Source organism: Triticum aestivum, chromosome 1D, assembly GCF_018294505.1.
Source record: "Triticum aestivum cultivar Chinese Spring chromosome 1D, IWGSC CS RefSeq v2.1, whole genome shotgun sequence".
NCBI lineage: Eukaryota > Viridiplantae > Streptophyta > Magnoliopsida > Poales > Poaceae > Triticum > Triticum aestivum.
In genome coordinates, this window is record NC_057796.1 from 82,229,969 (window position 1) to 82,249,559 (window position 19,591).

At 48.9% G+C, this 19,591-nt stretch overlaps 2 protein-coding genes across 2 annotated transcripts; both read right to left on the reverse strand.

Annotated features, from left to right (window-relative positions):
• Positions 1-2,610: 2,610 nt before the first annotated feature.
• Positions 2,611-4,475, reverse strand: LOC123180452 (uncharacterized). The gene is made up of 2 exons (XM_044592501.1): positions 3,147-4,475; positions 2,611-2,920 (listed from the first exon to the last, which is right to left on the reverse strand). The coding sequence occupies exons 1-2, from the start codon at positions 4,387-4,389 to the stop codon at positions 2,913-2,915; spliced, it is 1,251 nt and encodes a 416-aa protein (XP_044448436.1). The 5' UTR covers positions 4,390-4,475; the 3' UTR covers positions 2,611-2,912.
• Positions 4,476-7,590: 3,115 nt separating this feature from the next.
• Positions 7,591-9,684, reverse strand: LOC123165781 (endo-1,3;1,4-beta-D-glucanase). Its single transcript, XM_044583517.1, has 7 exons — positions 9,400-9,684; positions 9,277-9,298; positions 8,749-8,866; positions 8,573-8,663; positions 8,326-8,415; positions 8,147-8,247; positions 7,591-7,916 (listed from the first exon to the last, which is right to left on the reverse strand). Exons 1-7 carry the CDS (start codon positions 9,626-9,628, stop codon positions 7,779-7,781), a joined length of 789 nt encoding a protein of 262 aa, XP_044439452.1. The 5' UTR covers positions 9,629-9,684; the 3' UTR covers positions 7,591-7,778.
• Positions 9,685-19,591: the final 9,907 nt, after the last annotated feature.

A 19,591-nucleotide genomic window follows, 5' to 3' on the forward strand; every position in this document is an offset into this window, starting at 1 on the left:
TATTTCATAAGTTTCAAATGCCCACTTTAAGTCCCTATAAGTCTCTCCTGTTTGGTTTAGATGGGACTTATAGGGACTTTTTTAAGTCCCTAAACCAATAAGTGCCTGGAAACAAACACCCTCTTAGTATGTTTGTGACTGAAGGTTAGAACTGCGACATCTACATCATTATAATGCACATGATTATTTTTATTAATTATCAAACAGAGACCTTTTACAAGATACGAAATAAACAGTTATGACTAAGTGTTTTCTTCCACTACAATGACCAAAAAAGGGATAAATGGACTCGCGCCATCATCGTAGAGACTGCATGAACATCCAAATTGCGTGAAACCGTTTGGTGCGCCGTGCGCCCCTTCCTCTTCAATGTGGCGCCGCAAATCTCCTACTTGTTTGTTAGACTAGTCATAATGGAAGTAACTTAGGTAGTAACATAGCGCACTTCAAGAAATTTTTGCTTATGTGACACGTAATTAATGAGGAGAGAGGTGTATAGAGTAACATAATATGTTACTGTAACATAGCGCTTCCCGAGAAAGGATGAGTTTACAACCTAATAAATGAAGCCATATATGATGACACTACTACTATGTTATTTTGCACTATGAAAATAATAACTTAGATTAATGTCATATGGATGACACCACTATGACCAGCCTTATGGTCGCCGCCCTCGCATCGAACAAAAATCGTCTGATGCCGCGCCGCCAATGAGCGCCGGACAAGACCACGGCATAGTCGGTGTTTGTTCCGTCCCGGCCGTCAAAGGCTGTCATCCCAACCGCAATGACCCGTGGAGGCCGCCGCCACCGTCGCCATGACTACCCGCGCAGTTTTGCCCCGACTATATTGTGTGCGTCATCGCCTTTGCAAAAAGGCAGCACCACCAGCTCTGCCTATGTCGCTCACGGAGAAGCACTGCACCGGAGCGGCATCGCAGGGCGCCCTGGTACGGCGACGAGCCAACGACCACCGACCCCTCGGCAGTGCTCTGTGTGGCCACCTCATTCGAGGCCAGACTATTCCTTTACCACTGCTTAGATGCTCATGGATCGTCTGATTGTCTTGTCCACCAGCTGGGGCGGCCACGGAGGCGGCGGCCATCGGCCTCGTGAGCTGTGGCGCCGAGGTTTCCCGGCAAGCGGTCGACGACGCGCTCGATCGGAGGAAGGCGTACCCAGACGTTGTCGGCGAGAAACTGCATTCTGCGGAACCGCTGGAGGATCAGTGCAGCCCAATCGGTCCTCGACTCCCGCGTCACGGCGCATATGTCCCCGTTAAGCTCGAGGTCGAGCTCCTCCAGCCGGCCCGCCCACCAGAGAGCGTCGTCGAGGAGGTCGGCAAGGTGGCGGAGCTGCTCCCGCGAGAGGCGGTGGCGCAGGATCCGGCCGACGCCGCGGCCGGTGGCGGCCCACCTGCTCACGTCGGACGGATGGGGGTCGGCGGACGGCCAGCCGTGGGTCCGGGCGTGGCACGCCTTCCGCGCGGCGCCGGCGAGCCTGTCACGGAGGCGGTACAGCGGGACGAAGGCGGAGATGGACTCGAAGGCTACGGCCTGGAGCTCGGCGGCTAGAATGATCTGCTCGTCGCGGCTCAGGGGGGCTAGAGCCTCGTCGTGGGCGCGCGCCGTCGCCTCCCACTGCTTGCCCATCTTCCTCACCGTCTCCCGGGAGCTTCTCGAGGCGCGGTCGGGGGACTACTTGTCGAAGATGTCGCGGAAGACCGGCACCCACTCCGGCAGATCCATGGCGCCGATGCCACGGCTCAACCACGCGGGCGTCATGACTAATGACGAGCTAGCTACGTCCCGACGTACGTACACGGAGAATTCGTTCGTTATCTCCAACTTCGACGGATCGCAGGGACCGGGTACGCGTTATGTAGGCGATCAATCGATCGATAGTACAGAGTTCGAGTTCGTGGCGTCCACGTTTTACAAGTCGTCTTGGAGATCAATCCGAAGGCCTGATCAGTACTTCCTTGAAAGCTTGTTGACTTGCGTTCTCTTTCATTATTCAACGCCTAATGGGTATCAACAAGCAATTGCTGCTGTCAAAAAGAAAATTCAACAACATCAATTGTGATGATATATCCCTGTGTCTTTTCTGAATGTATGGGCACAGTGAAAGGATGATCACTTTGACAGTAACATGTGAAGGCCCGCAGAGGCTTGAACAAAAACTGCACCGTCAGAGGCAAAGCATGTCTGAACATCAGAAATTGACGCTTGCCATTGAAGTTGCACAAGTCCACTCATATGCATACATTATGGAAAATTAGGAAGACCAGGATAGCCTGCCTCTGTGAAACCAGAGTTTACTTGCTTACAAAACCTTGGACCCAGACGAAGTGAGGAAACAGGCCCCAAAACCTGAGGCTGATGTCTCCATCCGTGGTGCATCTCATAAATTCTTCAGAGGTTAGATAAGAATGCTCAAACACACACTGATGGAACTATTTATCAACATCTAACGTAGTCACAGCACTCGCTGCCATAGCCAAGCTAGCTCTCTTCACTCTTCAGTTTCTTCCCTGTGCATGATTCTGGAAGCCCATTTATTAGACTGGGATACAATCCATGCATCTGTATCGAAGGAGACAGGATGATAGATACACTCCAACCCCAACCAGGATTGTATCACACATTTGAGGAGACAGTCAGACAGATGAACTGGTACAACAATCAGGAAGGAAGCATGCTACATACCGCATTCCCCAGATTGCAAAGTCGGATTATGGTGACCACACACATAACAAGACCGTAACACTAACTAATTACATCATACGAGGTTCAGGCATTTAGGCGCGGTTAGACTGGTTGCGCCGCAATCATCGTATGGATGATCGAATTCCTTCCTCTTCGTTACCTCTGCACAAAACCTTATTAACATCATAAGCTGTAGTGAGCCTCACATTCCTGCAGCAGAATCAGGGTATTCAGCATGTCAGAAGATTCACCCCAGCACGATGCTAACGAAGTAAGTTTTGGAGTGTCAAGCAGCATGTTCTTTTTATGCCCGCAAAAGCTAAAGCAACTAAGAAATTGTTAAGAAGTTATAAACTGTATCGTTTGGTTCAAATATTTCTTATGATCAGATTGTTGGCCAAAACTTGCATAGTAGGGCTACCATCTTATCAAGCACCTTCTTCAGTAGGGTTCAGGCATGAAGGCGGCCACGCCATCGTGTAAGGATACATCAGGGCCGATGGGCACGTGTCTTTCTGAGCCAACATCCTGAGCTTCATAGTTTCCAAATCAATGGAGAGCAGGCGATCCTTATTGCGCAAGAAGACCACACCCGCAACCACCCCAATGACAACCAGCCCATGCCGGTAAAACTGTGGTGAACCAATCATGTCCGCCATGGCCCTCTGGAACTTCACCGACTTGTCCACCAGTGTCCATGTTAGCACACCGCTGCCATCATCCCAGCCGCCCCAAACCTCGATGCAGCATCCGAGCATGGTGAGCAGGTAGAGCCCGCCAGCATCATCGTCCCCCTTCTCAATGACATCGAAGCTGAACTGCCGAGCGAAATCAGGGAGCTCCAGCAAGGAGAACTCCATCGTCTCCGTGTTGAGCGCAACCATGCGCTCCCCGCCCTTGAGCTTCCAGTACAGCGACCCGTTGGCTTGCATCACCCGGGAGTCCTCGAGATTATACTGGCCCGCGAGGACAGCGGCGTCGGCCCAGCGGAGCTCGCTGGAGGAGAGGACCAGGGCGCGAAGCCCGGGGGAGCCGCCGCCGTCTTCTGAAAGGCAGAACGCCTGGAACGCCGACGAGCAGCCGTCGTCGGTGACGAGGCCGTACCCCACGGGGCGCTCAGCCGGGGGCGCGGGGAGAGAGGCCCAGCGCCGGGTCAGGGGATCGGCGACGGCCAGCTCTCGGGACACCCGATTGCGCAGCAGGAGGCGGCCGTTGCGGCAGTCCAAGACCTTCCACGGATCGGCGACGGGCTGCTCCGCGGACGCCCGATCCCACAGCAGAGGCCGGCCGCTGCGGCTGTCCAAGACCCTCCACGGGTCGGGGCCCGACGAGCCGCGGTCGGGCAGGAAGGAGAGCGCGAAGTCGCCGGCCTCGACGACGCGGCGCGCGGCGGCGGGAAGGGGGGCGAGGAGAAGGAGAGGGCTGGGGTCTTCGCGGCAGCGGTCTTCACTGGGGCGGTGGACGAAGCAGCCGAGGAGGAGCGGGCAGGCGAAGGGGTGGCGGCGGCGGAAGCGGCGGAGGAAGCGGGCGCTGCGGGCGGCGTGGAGGAAGGGCTTGCAGGCGAGCGCCGCACGGAGGAGGTCGGCGGGGGTGGGGAGGTGGAGGAAGACCTCCCGCAGGAGGTCGCCGCCGAGGACGGCGATGGTGTCGGTGTCGGCGACCGGAGCCGTCCGTGCCATGTGGCGGCGCAGAATGGGGGTCGGAATGCGAGCAATCGACGGGGCCTCACTCTCAAGTCTCAAGCCGAGGTGGTTTCGACGCGTGGGACGTGTTGCTCAATGGCAATCTTGTAATATAACCCCTCCAGTTTTATGGAAGGCCTTGCTTTTTTCTAGCTTTTTTGAGCAACCGTTCGTTATGCCTTTTCATGAAGAAGAAGAGGAATGGAAAATACGTACTACAGTACATCTTTGTACGATGGAACGGGGGGAGAAACTCAAAAGCCGTTGCCACCTATTTTTTCTCCTTCCCGTCTTGTTGTCGCCAGAGGGAGCCGTCGGTAGTCTTCAGTGGTATCCCGACCCTGCCGACCGGGGGGGGGGGGGGGGGGGGGGGACTAAAGCCGCCGCCACCAAAGGAGCCATCGACGAAGCCCAGACCGGCTCTATGGAAGGGGGATGCATTTTTCTGGTGGTCGCTTTCTCATACTCGCGCGCGGTGGTGGGGTGGGATCTCTCGGCATGTTGGTGGCGTTGGTGTGTGGCAGCGCGAAATGCATGTAGGGGCCGCACGGTGGTGGGTATGGGCGCTCAAGCCCGATTCGGGTTGGAGCGGGGCCTGCGGTCGTGCGTTGTTGCCGTCGTCCTGGATACGGGTGTGGCAGTGTGCGTCGACGTGAGAAGGCTCGATGGTTGGAGCTAGCCGAGGTCGCGGCTGCCTCGTTGGGAGAATCACAATGCGGCGTGTCGGGCGGCGTTTGCTACGTCCGACCAGACCTCACGTTGGCCTGAGTCGAGGATCGGTCCAGGACCACCGAGCAGAGGTCCGCTTGCCGCCGACGCCGATTCAACAACCAATTCCTCAAAATGGGGTTGACCGAGTCCGACGCGCCGCTCGAACCCTCGTCGGCAATGGAAGAGCAAGAGCGCGTCGCGGCCAACCGTCGCAATCGAGACTGCTGCGACCCCTAGGAGGCCTTCCGCGTTGGAAGGACGGCGATAACGGTGGCGCCAACGGAGGAGACGATGACAACGGTGCCAGCGGCCTTGGAAGCCATGCCTATGAGGTCAACATCTGATACCTTGCTTTGTTTAGTTTAAGCTTTGTTATGTTAGTTGAACTTTGTTAAAATTTCACCATTTGGTTGTAAATATATGGAAGTTTAACAAATACCGTCTAGTTTACATGAATTCCATCCGTCTTTTTGAATTGTGCGTTTGAACTAGCACTGACTTTTGGTGCATGCGATCAGATGATCGTCTCCCTTACCGCTCTCTGCAGACACATCCGAACATCTCCACGGACATTTGGTATGTTTGTTTTGGTGAACCGAGTTGGAATGCCCTAACCATTTGGTACTCGTTTGGTCTTTTTGTCTAAGATCATGAAGCTTCACTACCTTCACACTGCGGTACAAGTCACACATGGGCCATCATTTTCCTATGTGAAACGAGATGAGCACACTCAGGACGTGTTTGGTTGTCATCTGCGAATTTCTTGTATTGCATACAAATCTCAATTGGGCCCGACCGAAGGAAAACATGCAAAACACCAACATCTGCACACCGTTTGGTTGCCCACATCTAAACTTTGTGCATTAGGGGGTCGGTTTTGGCACGTTGTTTGGTGTCATGTATTGTCTCCACCCACGCAACTACATGTTGTTTGGTTATATGCACGGGATATGATAAAGAGTTAACACCTACACATAACACACACAGTTACAGTAGAGTTCCTTTGCAGCGTGCTCGCGATGGCGGCGTCAGTGTAAGCCGAGAGCGAGGAGGCCGAGAGAAACGATGTCGGGGGCAGCGCCGGGCACAACATGGCGTCCATCCGACAAGGTTGACAACTACACATAACACTGGCGATGCCATGGCGCTAAGGAAGAAAATATAGAGGACACATGCATTTTTGCACCCCATGGTCGCATCAGCGACGAGGATGCAGAGGAGGAGGCCAAAAAGAACAACTGACGACGCGTCAGTGTAGTAGGACGTGAGCGAGGAGGTCGAGAGAAACAAAGCCGGCAGTGGCTTCAGTGTAGCAAGACTTGGGAGAGAAAACAAAGAGGAACGACGACTGCCCAAGTGTAGTAGGACATGGGAGAGGAGATTGAGAGGAACGGCGCCGACGATAGCGCTAGTGCAACAGCACACGGGAGAGGAGGCTGAGAGGAACGACGCCGATGGTGACGCCAGTGTAGCAGGACACGGGATTGGACACCGAGATTAAGGAGTGTCATTAACACACATCATACATATGCATATGTGCATTCCAACGAGAAAGAAGTTAGATCTACTCACCTACAGTCATCGAAACAGAAAATGTGCAATATGAAAGTCGTGTGAAACTGCAAGACGAAGCTAATGGTCAAAAGAAATTTCAAACGATCGACCGTGCGCGACGAATTTGACAAAATTCATCCAAAATAGCTCCAAACATGAACATGAAACTAAGCATTTATGGTCGACGAAACTACGAACCGACCATGTAAATGAAACCATAATATCGATGTGCATCTTTTTCATGTAGATCTTATATCGAAACGAAGCACCGTTGGGTAGATTAAAAGGGTTGAGGAAGAAAAAAGATTAGAGACGAGCTCACTCGAGGTAGGAGAAGATAGCAGGTACATGCCTCACATCTCACTGGCATACTCTTGTGCAAAATGGCCCACCATGTACGCTGGATGTGGCTCAACTCAGCCAAACAACCCATTTTCTTTTCGTGCAGGCCTGATTGGCCTCCAGGCGACCAAACACACCCTAGATTCTAGAGATCGCATCGATTCCGTGCTGCCGATATTTCTTCATTTGGTTGGAGCAGGGCAATACACCATCTGTGCCTAGAGGCAGATTGGAATATAAGAATTTCCTTCTAGTGCGCCATTTGGAACCCAGAAATTTATTGTGCTTGGGGCCTGAAAGTTTGGTAGATTTGTTTGCGGGGGTGGTATACCCATGACTGGCTGATGGGTCATGTGGGGACTGGAGGCTCCTCTTCTTTTAGTTCAACCTGATCTTGCTTTGCAAGTGTGTAGCTCCTGCCACGGATCTGGCCTCCGTTTTAAACTGGCAACTTGGCATGTGCCAATTTTGGGCTGGCTCCGCAACTAATAAAAGAGATAAAGCCACTTTTTTATTACTACTATTATTCTGCACATGGTTAAAGACATAGCAAGCTGTTAACAACTGCACACACCGACACACGCATGGACATAGTACCAATATGAAGAGATTATACAAAGGTAAAGCACACAAATTGTAACCAGATTATCTGCATATCTCATTATGTAAGTTTACACACATGAATGCAAGAAAAAAAAATTTATTTGGACGTACTATTTTTTTTGCGGGAAATTTATTTGGACGTAAGAAATTGTGAGGACTTGCATGATGAGGTGTTCTCATTTCAGGTATTTGTGGAACCAGCCGAGCATTAAGCCAAGAGCCTGTTCAGCGGTCTTGACTGCGAACGGGTTGGTAACATTGTATCTGCAAGCAAAGCCATGGGCAACTTCTGGAAAGATCTTTGCATAGTAAATCTGCAACAAGCGAAAGTCATATGAGGCTCTCATTCACTTCTTGTCAAAGAACATGAATGAATGAATCTTCTGTGCTTATTGCTTAAGTTTGGGTTATTCTGAAGGAATCTTCTGTTTCATGAATGCAAATTGATTTACATGCTTCCATGCACAGGGTAACAAGCCATGTAGAAACATCATAGTAATCCTTTGATATCCAAATGTTTGGAATGAAATCACCTGAAACTAACCTGATTGCTTTGATGCAAGGTCTCAACAAGCTGATCTACTAATGCTGGCGGCGTAACAGCGTCATTCTGAGCTCCAAGAATCTCAATGGGGCACTTGATCACTGAGTGGCAGTTGAGCTAAGAATAAAAGACATGTATAGTTCACCAATAGGAGTACCACAAGATAAACAAAAGTTCACCTTTCATATCATCGGCGGTGACTGCTGAAGGATGGGAGATGACAATTGCTTCCACCTCGTTTGTTTTCGCCACCTCCACAGCGAATTTCCCTGTCGGTAGAGGAGGAGGTCATGAACTAAAAAATTCTTTGAAAAAGTGAATACGAACTAATCCTATTTGCGGAATTACTAATTTTCTCTCCAACATTTTGTATTCCAAGCATGCCGCCAATATAAACATATTTCTCTTTGTGTTGATTTCACTAACCGCCCCAACAGTAGCCCCCAACTCCAACAAAAGATCTCTTCTCCTTCTTCAGTGCCGCGAAGATGGGTTTTGCATCTTCAGCTGCTTTTACCTGTATGTAAAGATTGATCAGGGCGGGTAGAAAAGTATAGGCAAAATGAATTAATGGAGAATTATCATAGGTAAAGATGATTTACCGGAGAGTGAGCTAGGACCCATTCTGTTCTGTTTGTGCCTTCTGTGTAAGGTTGTCCATGGAAGAAATCAGGCACCACAACGTAGTATCCAGCTTCGCCGACTTTGTCGGCAATTTTCCTTCATTTCCATGAACGCATGAGCAATCATAAGCCATTTAATTTAAACAATGATATTGGGATGAAAATTTATTGGTCAGCATGGTGATCTCCGATGGCTTTTGATAAAATGGAAGACAAGTAGAAACTAGGGGCCGAGTGTACAGTAGCTAGAAATTCTAGTCTTTTGGCTTGAGGGGGGCGGCTTTTTTTGAAAAGAATAGTAAAACTGATGGTAGATGTACCCGCAGTCCAATTTTGGGGTGCTTCTAGGTAATTACTTGTTGGTAGTTTATTCAAATCATTAGTTTGTACGTTTATTTAAGAGCTGTTCATGGGTACATTTCACTTCACAAGTTTCCTAGTCATCATCATCAATGAAGAAAGGAAGAGAATCAGGGAAAGGAAAATGCGGCGAGAAGAAGGTGGTACCTCAACAATGGCGCTTCGAATCCTAAAAAGACAAATAAAGCACCAGTAGCAATATTAAGTCACACTCATACTCACTTGCACATTCAGCAATTATTAAACAGATTAATCAACAGGTGAACTAACCGTAGAAATCGGAGGCCAGGACGACGGCCCTGTGGGAGTGGGCGGCGCCGGTGACGTAGGCCTTGAAGCCGGCGAGGTCATCGACGACCGCGCCGGCCTCGTCGCCCCCGGCCGTGAGGTCCGGCGGGTTGTCGGTGCACTGCGAGTGGGACGCGGCGGCGGCGGCGCCGCCGCTGGCCAGCACGGCGAGGCAGAGGAGGCCCGCGTAGAGCAATGCGCGCGGAGCCATGGTCCTGCAACAAAGCGGAGGCCCGATGCTTCCGCTATGTGCTGCGTTGGCCTGCGCTGTACCTTGCGTGCATTTGTATTTGTATTTGTAAAGATATAAAGATGAAAAGAACGTGCAGCTTGCGGTGGGTGGCATGAACATGGATTGTTGGGTCGCCTCCACGTCGCCATCGATCGGGCTTCCTTTTTCTTTGCTTCTTGCAGCGTGCCCCGCGTTGAGCAGTACTAGTACGTACACTATCGCATTTATTTTGGGAAGAAATCCTATTTTTCTGGTTGACCTTTACGAGTCGCCATCGGCCCGGCGCAGGGTCAAGGGGTCGAATGGTGGCGACCGACAAGCCGCGAGCGGGGCAGGAAGGAGAGCACCAAGTCGCCGCCTCTGCCTCAACGTCATGTGGCACACAGACAAATACTCTGAATCTGAATACAATGAACCAGTGCACAGGCATGGAGGATCATGATAAAATATATGCAGAGCAATGGTGAATCACAAATGCCCACGACTTCATATGAATTTGCCAATTGAAAAAATAACCCAAAAGTACTAGTACATGAGAAAGGTGATGGGGCCTGGTTTGCCCGGTTTGTTCATGTTTTCACTCTCAACAATGCAAAGGTTCGTCTGTTCATATTTTCCTATCATAATATAAAGCCTTTTTATTCATACTCCCTCGGTCCCCAAATAAGTGTCTTAACTTTAATATAATTTTATACTAAAGTTAGTACAAAGTTAGACACACTTATTTTGGACGGAGGGAGTAATATCGAGGTTTGAATTGAACTGCAGATGTTATACAGCACAATGGCCATCAACAGATTTTTTAAAGAAAAAAATTTGTTCGTGGCCGCTGTGCTATATAACATTTGTACATTGACAAAGCTTCTGCCCCCTCCCCCCCAACGTCGCCTCTCTGGCGGCTCGGGGGCAATCCTAGCCGCCGCACCTTCCCCCACCGCCACCCCCTCCCTCGCCGCGCCGCCGCCATAGGCCCAGCCGGCGAAGCGTGCGCTAGTGCCTGTGAAGGCGGCGACGAGGCCTTTCCCTCACTTATTCTAGCATCCATTCACTTCATCTTTCTCCACAAAAATTCATCCCATTGCTCAAACCCGCGTTCTTGCTCATCTTGCTGCCATTTTCGGTCTCCTTGCGCAAAGCTCCATTTGCAAAACTTTTTTGGGGGATTGTTCATCGGTATGTGACTCCTCCAATGGTCCAATTAGTTTTTGTTCTAGTGCTTTATATATTGCAAAAAAAAATCTGTTGTGGTGACCTTGTTCTTGAGCTTGCATGTCAAATTTATATGGTCCAAAGTAGTTTTGATGCATGATATAGCCTCTAGGCACTTGAGGGAGTAATTGCTATCAATTTTATTGAGTTTTGTTCACTTTTATTTTGAGTCACTAAAAATTTCAGAAATTTCCAGAGAAAAAAAATGATGAAGAGATGGTTAAGGGGTTCTTCAAGCAGGGGTTCAAAGGAAAATGAAAATGAAGAGAAGAAGAAGCCCAAGTACAACCACTAGTAGGAAAAGGGGCTTTTACCCCGGTTCATAAGGGCCTTTAGTCCCGGTTCTGGAACCGGGACTAAAGGGTCGTTACTAATGCCCTAGACCTTTAGTCCCGGTTCTTACACGAACCGGGACTAAAGGCCGTCCACGTGGCCGGTGCGGGGAGCCCAGGAAGGAGGGCCTTTGGTCCCGGTTGGTGCCACCAACCGGGACCAATAGGCAGGGCCTTTTGTCCCGGTTGGTGTCACCAGCCGGGACCAATAGGCATCCACGCGTCAGCAGCTGGCAGGAGCTGAGGTTTTTGTTTTTTTTGAAAGGGGGTGGTTTAGGGGTTTTGGGGGGTTAATTTAGGTGTTTCATATATTGTGTTAGCTAGCTAATTAATAGAGAGAAGTGTCCTCTCTTATCTCCGTGCTTGGTCGACGCTACGTACTATATACGTATGGAGAGGAGTAGACACGCTAGCTAGTAATCAAATGAAGGAAACAGAAGATCGTCATGAACATATGCATACAGAGAGAAGTGATATCGACCACCTCTCCTTCTCCGAGATATTGGTCGAACAACAAGTTCTCGTATATCTATCCGACACTACCGGCTACATATATACAATAATTATCTCTTACAATACAATCTCCTAATTATATTGTAGGAACACAGGGTCCACATAGTATTCTCCGTTTTCAGCGATCACGTGGTCAAGGAAGAATGCCGCCAATTCCTCTTGAATTCCTCGCATACGATCTTCTGCTAGGAGTTCATCCCGCTTCCGAAACATCTAATTTGAAGAAGGGGGTCAATACATATATATATATATGAATAAATGAAACTCAACACAAATGATGGTAATAAAATAAAATTGTGAATATTATTGCTTACGCACTTCATATTGTTCTTCAGTGTAGCCCCGCTCACAGGTATGGTAGCGGATGGACTCGCAAACGTAGTATCCACAGTAATTATTCCCGGGTTCCTGCCACAACCACTTTACAAGAAATAGAGGTCAATCAAACTGATAAGCAAGCATGCTAAATGGTATTGATGAAACTAGCGCTTGAATCACTAGGAGATGCGCGGAACATGCTACTATAGTACTTACTTTCGGGTGATTAAATTGCAGCTTCTTCGGCAGTCCCGGAGCTTTTGAGGTGAATTTTCTCCAAACCCTGCCAGACAAAGAAAACAATTACTTGATATCAGGAAATGAACAAAGTTGCTGATATGGTGGATAATGATCGATTTAACTTACTTCTCGAGCATTTGAGTCATGTTCGCATAGTCCTGGGGATCTTTTCGTCTCGAGTCTAAGACGGTTACTACTCCCGGCTCAAGCTTAATCTCTAGGAGAATATAGTGGAAGCTGCGCATGCATGCATAAGTCATCAATTACATTACCATAACCTGGACTAATAAGGGAAACCGAATATGCACAAGACAGTAACACTCACTTGAAGTTGTAAGGAAAGAGTATTATATCTTTGTTTTGATTTAATACCAACGATTGTAGCAAGTTGGCCTCGGCTTCTTTGGGATGTTTTTCAACCGTATATGCATCTATGAGATTTGTGTTAATGAACCCAATATCACCGATTTGTCTTTTCTTCAATTCGGCGATCTTCAATCTGCATAATATAGTGAGGATAAGTATAAATACATGCAATGAAAGAGCTGACCTATATAGAGAGACTTAATGACAGAAGTAGTACTACTTACAGACAGTAGCAAGTGATCGTTGTTTTATCGAGGGCCTTTTGATTGTAAAACTGGAAGAAATCCTCAAATGGAACATTCAGCAGTTCAATTCCAACGAGGTCATGCTCCGGTTTAACTCTCAGCGTCAAAGTACTCATCCCATCAGACTCTCTGCAGGTTTTCATGTACCAATCATGTAGTCTTCGCATCATCGTGCTTAGAGATCTACATCTTTGACGAGAGGCTTCCCGTAATGGTATTTGTGTTCGTCCACCTCCATGATTTCATAATGTACATCGTCGGGCAGGTAATCTCCAAGATTGCTATAACCGGGCACCATACTCGGATCATTAGCGACGATGTCTTTTGACACCTTGAGCGGGGGGCACGATTGGTTCGCTTGTTCGCCGAGCTGGGCAATTTTTTTCCCAGCTCGTCGTTCTTTCATCCTTTTATCACTGACAGTACTTCCCGACCGCTCCGCTTCGGCATATGTCTTTGCAAGAACGCGCTCATAGTTGCCTCTCGGCGGAGACTTTGGTGGTTTTGTCAGGGCAGCCAGAGTGCGCTTTGCTTTCACCGGATCTACCTTCTCCTCCGGAGGTGGATGTTTCTTTGCTTTCACCCCTTCAAAGAAGTTCTTCACTTCGGCTCGCACGATCTTCGCGTTCTCCTCCTCGGTCCTCTCATATGGTAACTTCTCTGGAGTCTTCAGAGAAGGACCGAATCTGTATTGCCTCCCGCCTCTGGCAGCTGTACTGCTAGACGCCGGCAGAGCAGACGGAGCGGCTGCGGCTGTCTTCTTTCCTTGCTTACGAGGCGGAGGAGAAGGACTACGACGCGCCGGAGCAGCCGCAGCGGCGGCGGGTCTCTTCCGCCCTTGCTGACGAGGCGGAGAAGGAGGAGGCTGGCTGCTCTGGCGCGCCGGCGCTGGCGGAGAAGGAGGCGGAGTGCCGCCACGCGCCGGAGAAGGAGGCTGAGTGCCCTGATCACTCGCCGGAGGAGGAGGCGGAGGAGGAGGCGGAGTGCCCTTACTCGCCGGAGCCGTCCAGTTCGGAAGCTTGATGAGCTCCTTCCGCCATAGGCATGGAGTCTTCAGAGCTAAACCCAGCCGAGTCTCCCCTTCACCGGTAGGGTGGTCAAGCTGGAGGTCCTCAAATCCCTCCGTTATTTCATCCACCATCACCCTAGCATATCCTTCTGGAATCGGCCGGCAGTGGTAGGTTGCGCCGGGTTCAGTAGGTAAAACAGAGCCAACAGCCGCCTTGACTTTCAAGTTCTGCCATTCCGCCATAAGGTGGCAATGTTGAGACTCCGTGATAGCATCCACGGGGTAGCTAGCAGGAGCCGCATGCTCCAGCTGAGGCAGCTCGGTGGAAGCCACGCTGCTTCTCCGCTGAGATGGCGGTGTAGCTTCGGGGGCAGTTTCGGCATCTCGATTGCCGTCTCGTTCCTCTAGCGCTTGAACCCTTTCGTGCAGCTTCTGAATTTGGATCTGCTCCACTTTTTTCCTCCTCTCCTGGGTTTTGTAACCGCCCGCGTCCGGAAAACCAGCCTTCCACGGAACGGAGCCTGGCGTGCCTCGTGTCCGTCCAGGGTGCTCAGGATTCCCGAGGGCCATTGTGAGCTCGTCGTTCTCTCTGTCTGGAACGAACGTCCCTTGCTGCGCTGCATCGATATAGTGCTTAAGCTTCTTGACGGGTATTGCAAGTTGCTCGTCCGTCCAACGACACCTCCCTGATACAGGGTCCAAGGTTCCGCCAGCCCCGAAGAACCAAGTCCGGCAACGGTCTGGCCAGTTCATTGTCTCTGGTTCGATCCCTTTATCAAGCAGATCCCTCTCAGACTTGGCCCACTTAGGCCGGGCTTTGAGGTAGCCACCTGACCCCGTGCGATGGTGAAGCTTCTTCTTCGCAGCATTCTTCTTGTTTGTCGCTGACATCTTCTTACTCTTTTCCGATGTCTTGTGGGCCACAAATGCGGGCCAGTGATCTCTGATCTTCTCATACCGGCCGATGAATTCTGGTGTCTCTTCTTTGTCGACAAACGTTTTCAGCTCATTCTTCCACCTCCTGAATAGGTCTGCCATCTTCTTAAGAGCATGAGACTTGATTAATTGCTCTATAACTGGCTTCTCCGGATCCTCCTCTGGCGGTAGGGTGAAATTTGCCTTCAGCTCAGTCCAAAGATCATCTTTCTGCATATCATTGACATAAGACACCTCAGGGTCTTCCTTCTTAGGCTTATACCATTGGTGGATGCTGATCGGGATCTTGTCCCTAACTAGAACCCCGCACTGAGCAGCAAAAGCATCCTTTGTCCGGAGGGGTTCAATCGGTTGGCCGTCGCGCGCGATTGCTGTGATCTCAAACCTTTCATCCGAGCGCAACTTTCTCTTCGGGCCTCGTCTCTTTACCGCAGTTGTGCTCGATCCGGAGGGCTAGAAAAAAGAAGAAAGACGAGTGTTAATTAATATGTGTACATACCAAAACAATGAATGCATCAATTAGCTAGTCAGCACAGGCTTAACTAATATATTTACCTGGCCGGACTCTGTTCGGTCACCGGAGCCGTCACCACGGGCTCCTTCTTGCACCAGCATTGGGTCACCGGAGCCATCATAATCATGTCTTTCCTCCTCCACTCTTCGATCACCGTAGCCTGCTTCTTCACCCTGTTCTTCCAGACCATCATTGTCGTTAAGATACGACAAGATATCACCTCCGGCTAAGATTATGTCCCCCAACACCTCTTCTGCTTGCTCATCTCGTCCGTGCTCCATTGTTTCTGCAAATATTACAACATGGCAATTATTACACAAACATGACAGCAGGTGGATATATTAGTGCAAACGTAGACCTAGCTTATTCCGGGTTTGGGGTGGCCTAGGCAACGCTTCAAGGGTAGGGGCGCGGCGGGAGGGGGTAGGAGACCGACATCGTTTTTTTCTAGGGTTTGGGTGTCCTCGAGAGTTTTGGTCGAGCGAGAGGGCCGGGGGGTGCTCCCGTGGTATAAGTTATCACGGTCGAGAGGGGGTATACATATCGACCGTCCATCATGTCGAAGTTATCTGGGAGGGAGTTATATATATCGACAACGACGACATACATACACGGGAAAATAATGTTATCGGGGAGGGGGTATATCGACCCCCCCCCCACGTGTTGAAGTTATCGGGAGGGGGTTATATCGACAACGACGACATACATACACGGGAAAATAATGTTATCGAGGAGGGGGTATATCGACCCCCCCTCGTGTTGAAGTTATCCCCCCTCGTGTTGAAGTTATCGGGAGGGGGTAATATCGACAACGACGACATACATACACGGGAAAATAATGTTATCGGGGAGGGGGTATATCGACCCCCCCCCCACGTGTTGAAGTTATCAGGAGGGGGTTATATCGACAACGACGACATATATACACGGGAAAATAATGTTATCGGGGAGGGGGTATATCGACCCCCCCTCGTGTTGAAGTTATCCCCCCTCGTGTTGAAGTTATCGGGAGGGGTATATATCGACGACGACAGACCCGATAAAACATAAGAAAACGAAGAAGAAATAAAAAGAGGAGAAGAAGAAAGGAATAGAGGAGAGGATTGAAGAAAAAAAGAAAAAGAGAGAAAAAAAAGAGGAGAAGAAGAAAGGAATAGAGGAGAAGAAGAAAAAATAGAAATATTTCTATTTTTTCTTCTTCTCCTCTACTATTCCTTTCTTCTTCTCCTCTTCTTTTTCTTCTTTTTTCCTCTTCTTATTTATTTCTCCTCTTCTTCCTCTCCTCTTCTTCTTTCTTTCCTCTTCTTATTTTCTTCTTTCCTATCCTTCTTTTTCTTCTTCTTCCCTTCCTAGCTAGATATATAAAACTTTTCTAAAATTGTAACTTTTGCATATATAAAACTTTTCCATGTGGATCATCATTTCTCATATATATCGAATATACATCCATTGTCATATATAAAAACTTTCTATATATGAACAAAAAACTTTCTATGAACAAAAATATATTTTTGACATATATATTCATACATTTTGAACATCTACATACATACAATTTTTTTTGTTCACATATACATTATAGCCACATACACATATACATCACATATGAACAAAAAATTAAACTAATAAAAATAAAAAAACATATAGCCACATATGAACAAAAACATATAGCCACATACATACACATATACATTATATATATATGATCAAAAAACAATTAAACTAATAAAAAAACAGAGCCGGGGCGGCGGCTCTCACAGCGGGGGCGGCTAGGACGATGGCGACGGCGGGGGCGGCGAGGGCGCCGGCGCGCGGGGGCGGGACGGGGCGGGGGCGGCGAGGGCGCCGGCGAGCACGCGCGGGCCGGGCAGGGGGCTCGGGGCGCCGAGGCGGCGCGCGCGAGCAGGGGAGCACGAGGCGGGGCGGCGCGTGGGGGCAGGGCGACGGCGACGAGCACCGGGCGGCGACCCGTCGAGGCAAGGGCGCGGGGCGACGGCGACGAGGAGCGGGCGGCGACGGCGAGCACGGGCAGCCTGGCGGCGTCGGGGGCAACTGGCGAGGGATCTGAAAATTTCCCAAGTGTTGCTTATATAGGCACACCTTTGGTCCCGGTTGGTGGCACCAACCGGGACCAATGCCACCCTTTAGTCCCGGTTGGTGCCACCAACCGGGACCAAAGGTCCCTTTTCAGCAGCGCAAAGGGCGGGAAGCGGCGGCCTTTGGTCCCGGTTGGTGGCACCAACCGGGACTAAAGGGGGGGCATTGGTCCCGGTTGGTGCCACGAACCGGTACCAATGCACCCCTTTAGTTCCGGTTGGTGGCACCAACCGGGACCAAAGGCCTCTTGCTGCCCGCGTCGCGGCCAAAAGTTTAGTCCCACCTCGCTAGTTGAGTGGGGCTCGGAGTGGTTTATAAGCCCCGCTGCGGCTGCTGTCTCGAACTCCTCTCTATAACAGGCTTCTGGGCCTAACTTTGGCGCGCTCCCGTTGAGCCCTCTAGCCCTTCTGGGCCTGTATTTGCAAACCCGAGGGTTGGAGGGCCCAGCGGGCAGCGCCCCAACAATTTTTTTCGCTGTCTGCATCGCGGCCAAAAGTTTAGTCCCACCTCGCTAGTTGAGAGGGGCTCGGAGTGGTTTATAAATCCCGCTGCGGCTGCTATTTCGAACTCCTCTCTATAGCAGGCTTCTGGGCCTAACTTTGGCGCGCTGCCCGTTTAGCCTCCTAGCCCTTCTGGGTCTGTATTTCCAAACCTGAGGGTTGGAAGGCTAAGCGGGCAGCGCCCCAACATTTTTTTGCTGTATTTAGTTTTTTGTTTTCTTTTTTGCTTTATTTATTTTGTTTTGTTTCTACTTACAACAAAAAACTTATTATTTATTTTTTGTTTCTAATTAATTATTTATTTTACTTTATGATAATTCTTTTTGCTATTAAAGTTTCTATCAAAAAAAGTTCTTTATGAATTTTTTTGCTGTATTTAGTTTTTTTGTTTTCTTTTTGCTTTATTTATTTTGTTTTGTTTCTACTTACAACAAAAAACTTATTTATTTTATTTTATTTTGTTTCTAATTACTTATTTATTTTACTTTATGATAATTCTTTTTGCTATTAAAGTTTCTATCAAAAAAAGTTCTTTATGAAAATTCTTTTTGCTTTTAATGATTTTGAACAGAAAATACTTCGATAATTTTAGTTGCATCAATTTTATATGATTTTAGTTTCAATAATAATAGAGGTTTCTTATAATGTTTTGAACAGAAAATACTTTGTTAATTTTAGTTTCATAAATTTTATTAAAGTTTATTTTATTTTGTCGGAACACAAGAAGTCCGGAGTTGTAATAAGTTATTAAAAATAAAAAAGAGGCGCAATGCTCGTTGATTTGTTTCAAGCCTTTCGGAATAGTGTAGACTGCACTGCACATAGCTCGATGCAGTCTACCTTATTCCTCAAGGCTTGAAGCTAAGCAACGTGAGCATTGCGCCTCTTCTTCATCGTCTCTGCACTCAGGGCTTATAAACCGCTCCTAGTGCCTCTCAGCTAGAAAGGTGGGACTAAAAAACTGCTTAGCTAGTAAGAAACTCTAGTACCGGTTCGTGCCACGAACAGGTACTAAAGGTGCTCATGGGGCCACAGCCTCATTAGTACCGGTTCGTGGCACCAACAGGGACCAAAGGGTGAAATTTGTCCCGGTTCGTGCCACCAACCGGGACCAATGGCCTTGCACAGCGGCGTGGTGGCCCAGTAGGTGGCATAATTTTTAATTTTTGGCCTGTTATTTTTCATGCATTTACTAATTATTTTGAGCTATAAGACCCTAAAATTGAAAAGCATTTCAAATGAACTCTGAAAGGGTTGAAAGTTGGCATGGTATCATCATTTCATCCACATAGCATGTGCAAGAAAGTTGAGAGGGTTACGGCAAAAACTAGATGCACTTCTTGTACAAAACGGACAATGGTATCATACTCGTCTATTACAAAGTTGGCATGGTATCATCATAATAGTTGCGGGAGAAAGTCTTCACTTTTTCTTCGCTTGTGTCATTTGCTTATTGCGCCGTAACCATGGATAATCTTCATCGTTTATCAGGATGCTTGGGTCAGCCTTGACTTTGAAGGGAGGAATTTCATGAAACTTTTCATAATCTTCAGACATGTCTGTCTTGCCCTCCACTCCCACAATGTCCCTTTTTCCTGAAAGAACTATGTGGCGCTTTGGCTCATCGTATGATGTATTCGCTTCCTTATCTTTTCTTTTCCTC

What these genes read in the sequence shown, in the direction of transcription:
- LOC123165781 (XM_044583517.1), bottom strand. Translation starts at nt 9,628, where the DNA reads ATGGCTCCGCGCGCATTGCTCTACGCGGGCCTCCTCTGCCTCGCCGTG. An exon ending in CCTGGCCTCCGATTTCTACG is followed by an intron (nt 9,299 to 9,399) that starts GTTAGTTCACCT and finishes TTGTCTTTTTAG; the next exon opens with GATTCGAAGCGCCATTGTTG. An exon ending in GGGTCCTAGCTCACTCTCCG is followed by an intron (nt 8,664 to 8,748) that starts GTAAATCATCTT and finishes CTTTACATACAG; the next exon opens with GTAAAAGCAGCTGAAGATGC.
- LOC123180452 (XM_044592501.1), bottom strand. Translation starts at nt 4,389, where the DNA reads ATGGCACGGACGGCTCCGGTCGCCGACACCGACACCATCGCCGTCCTC.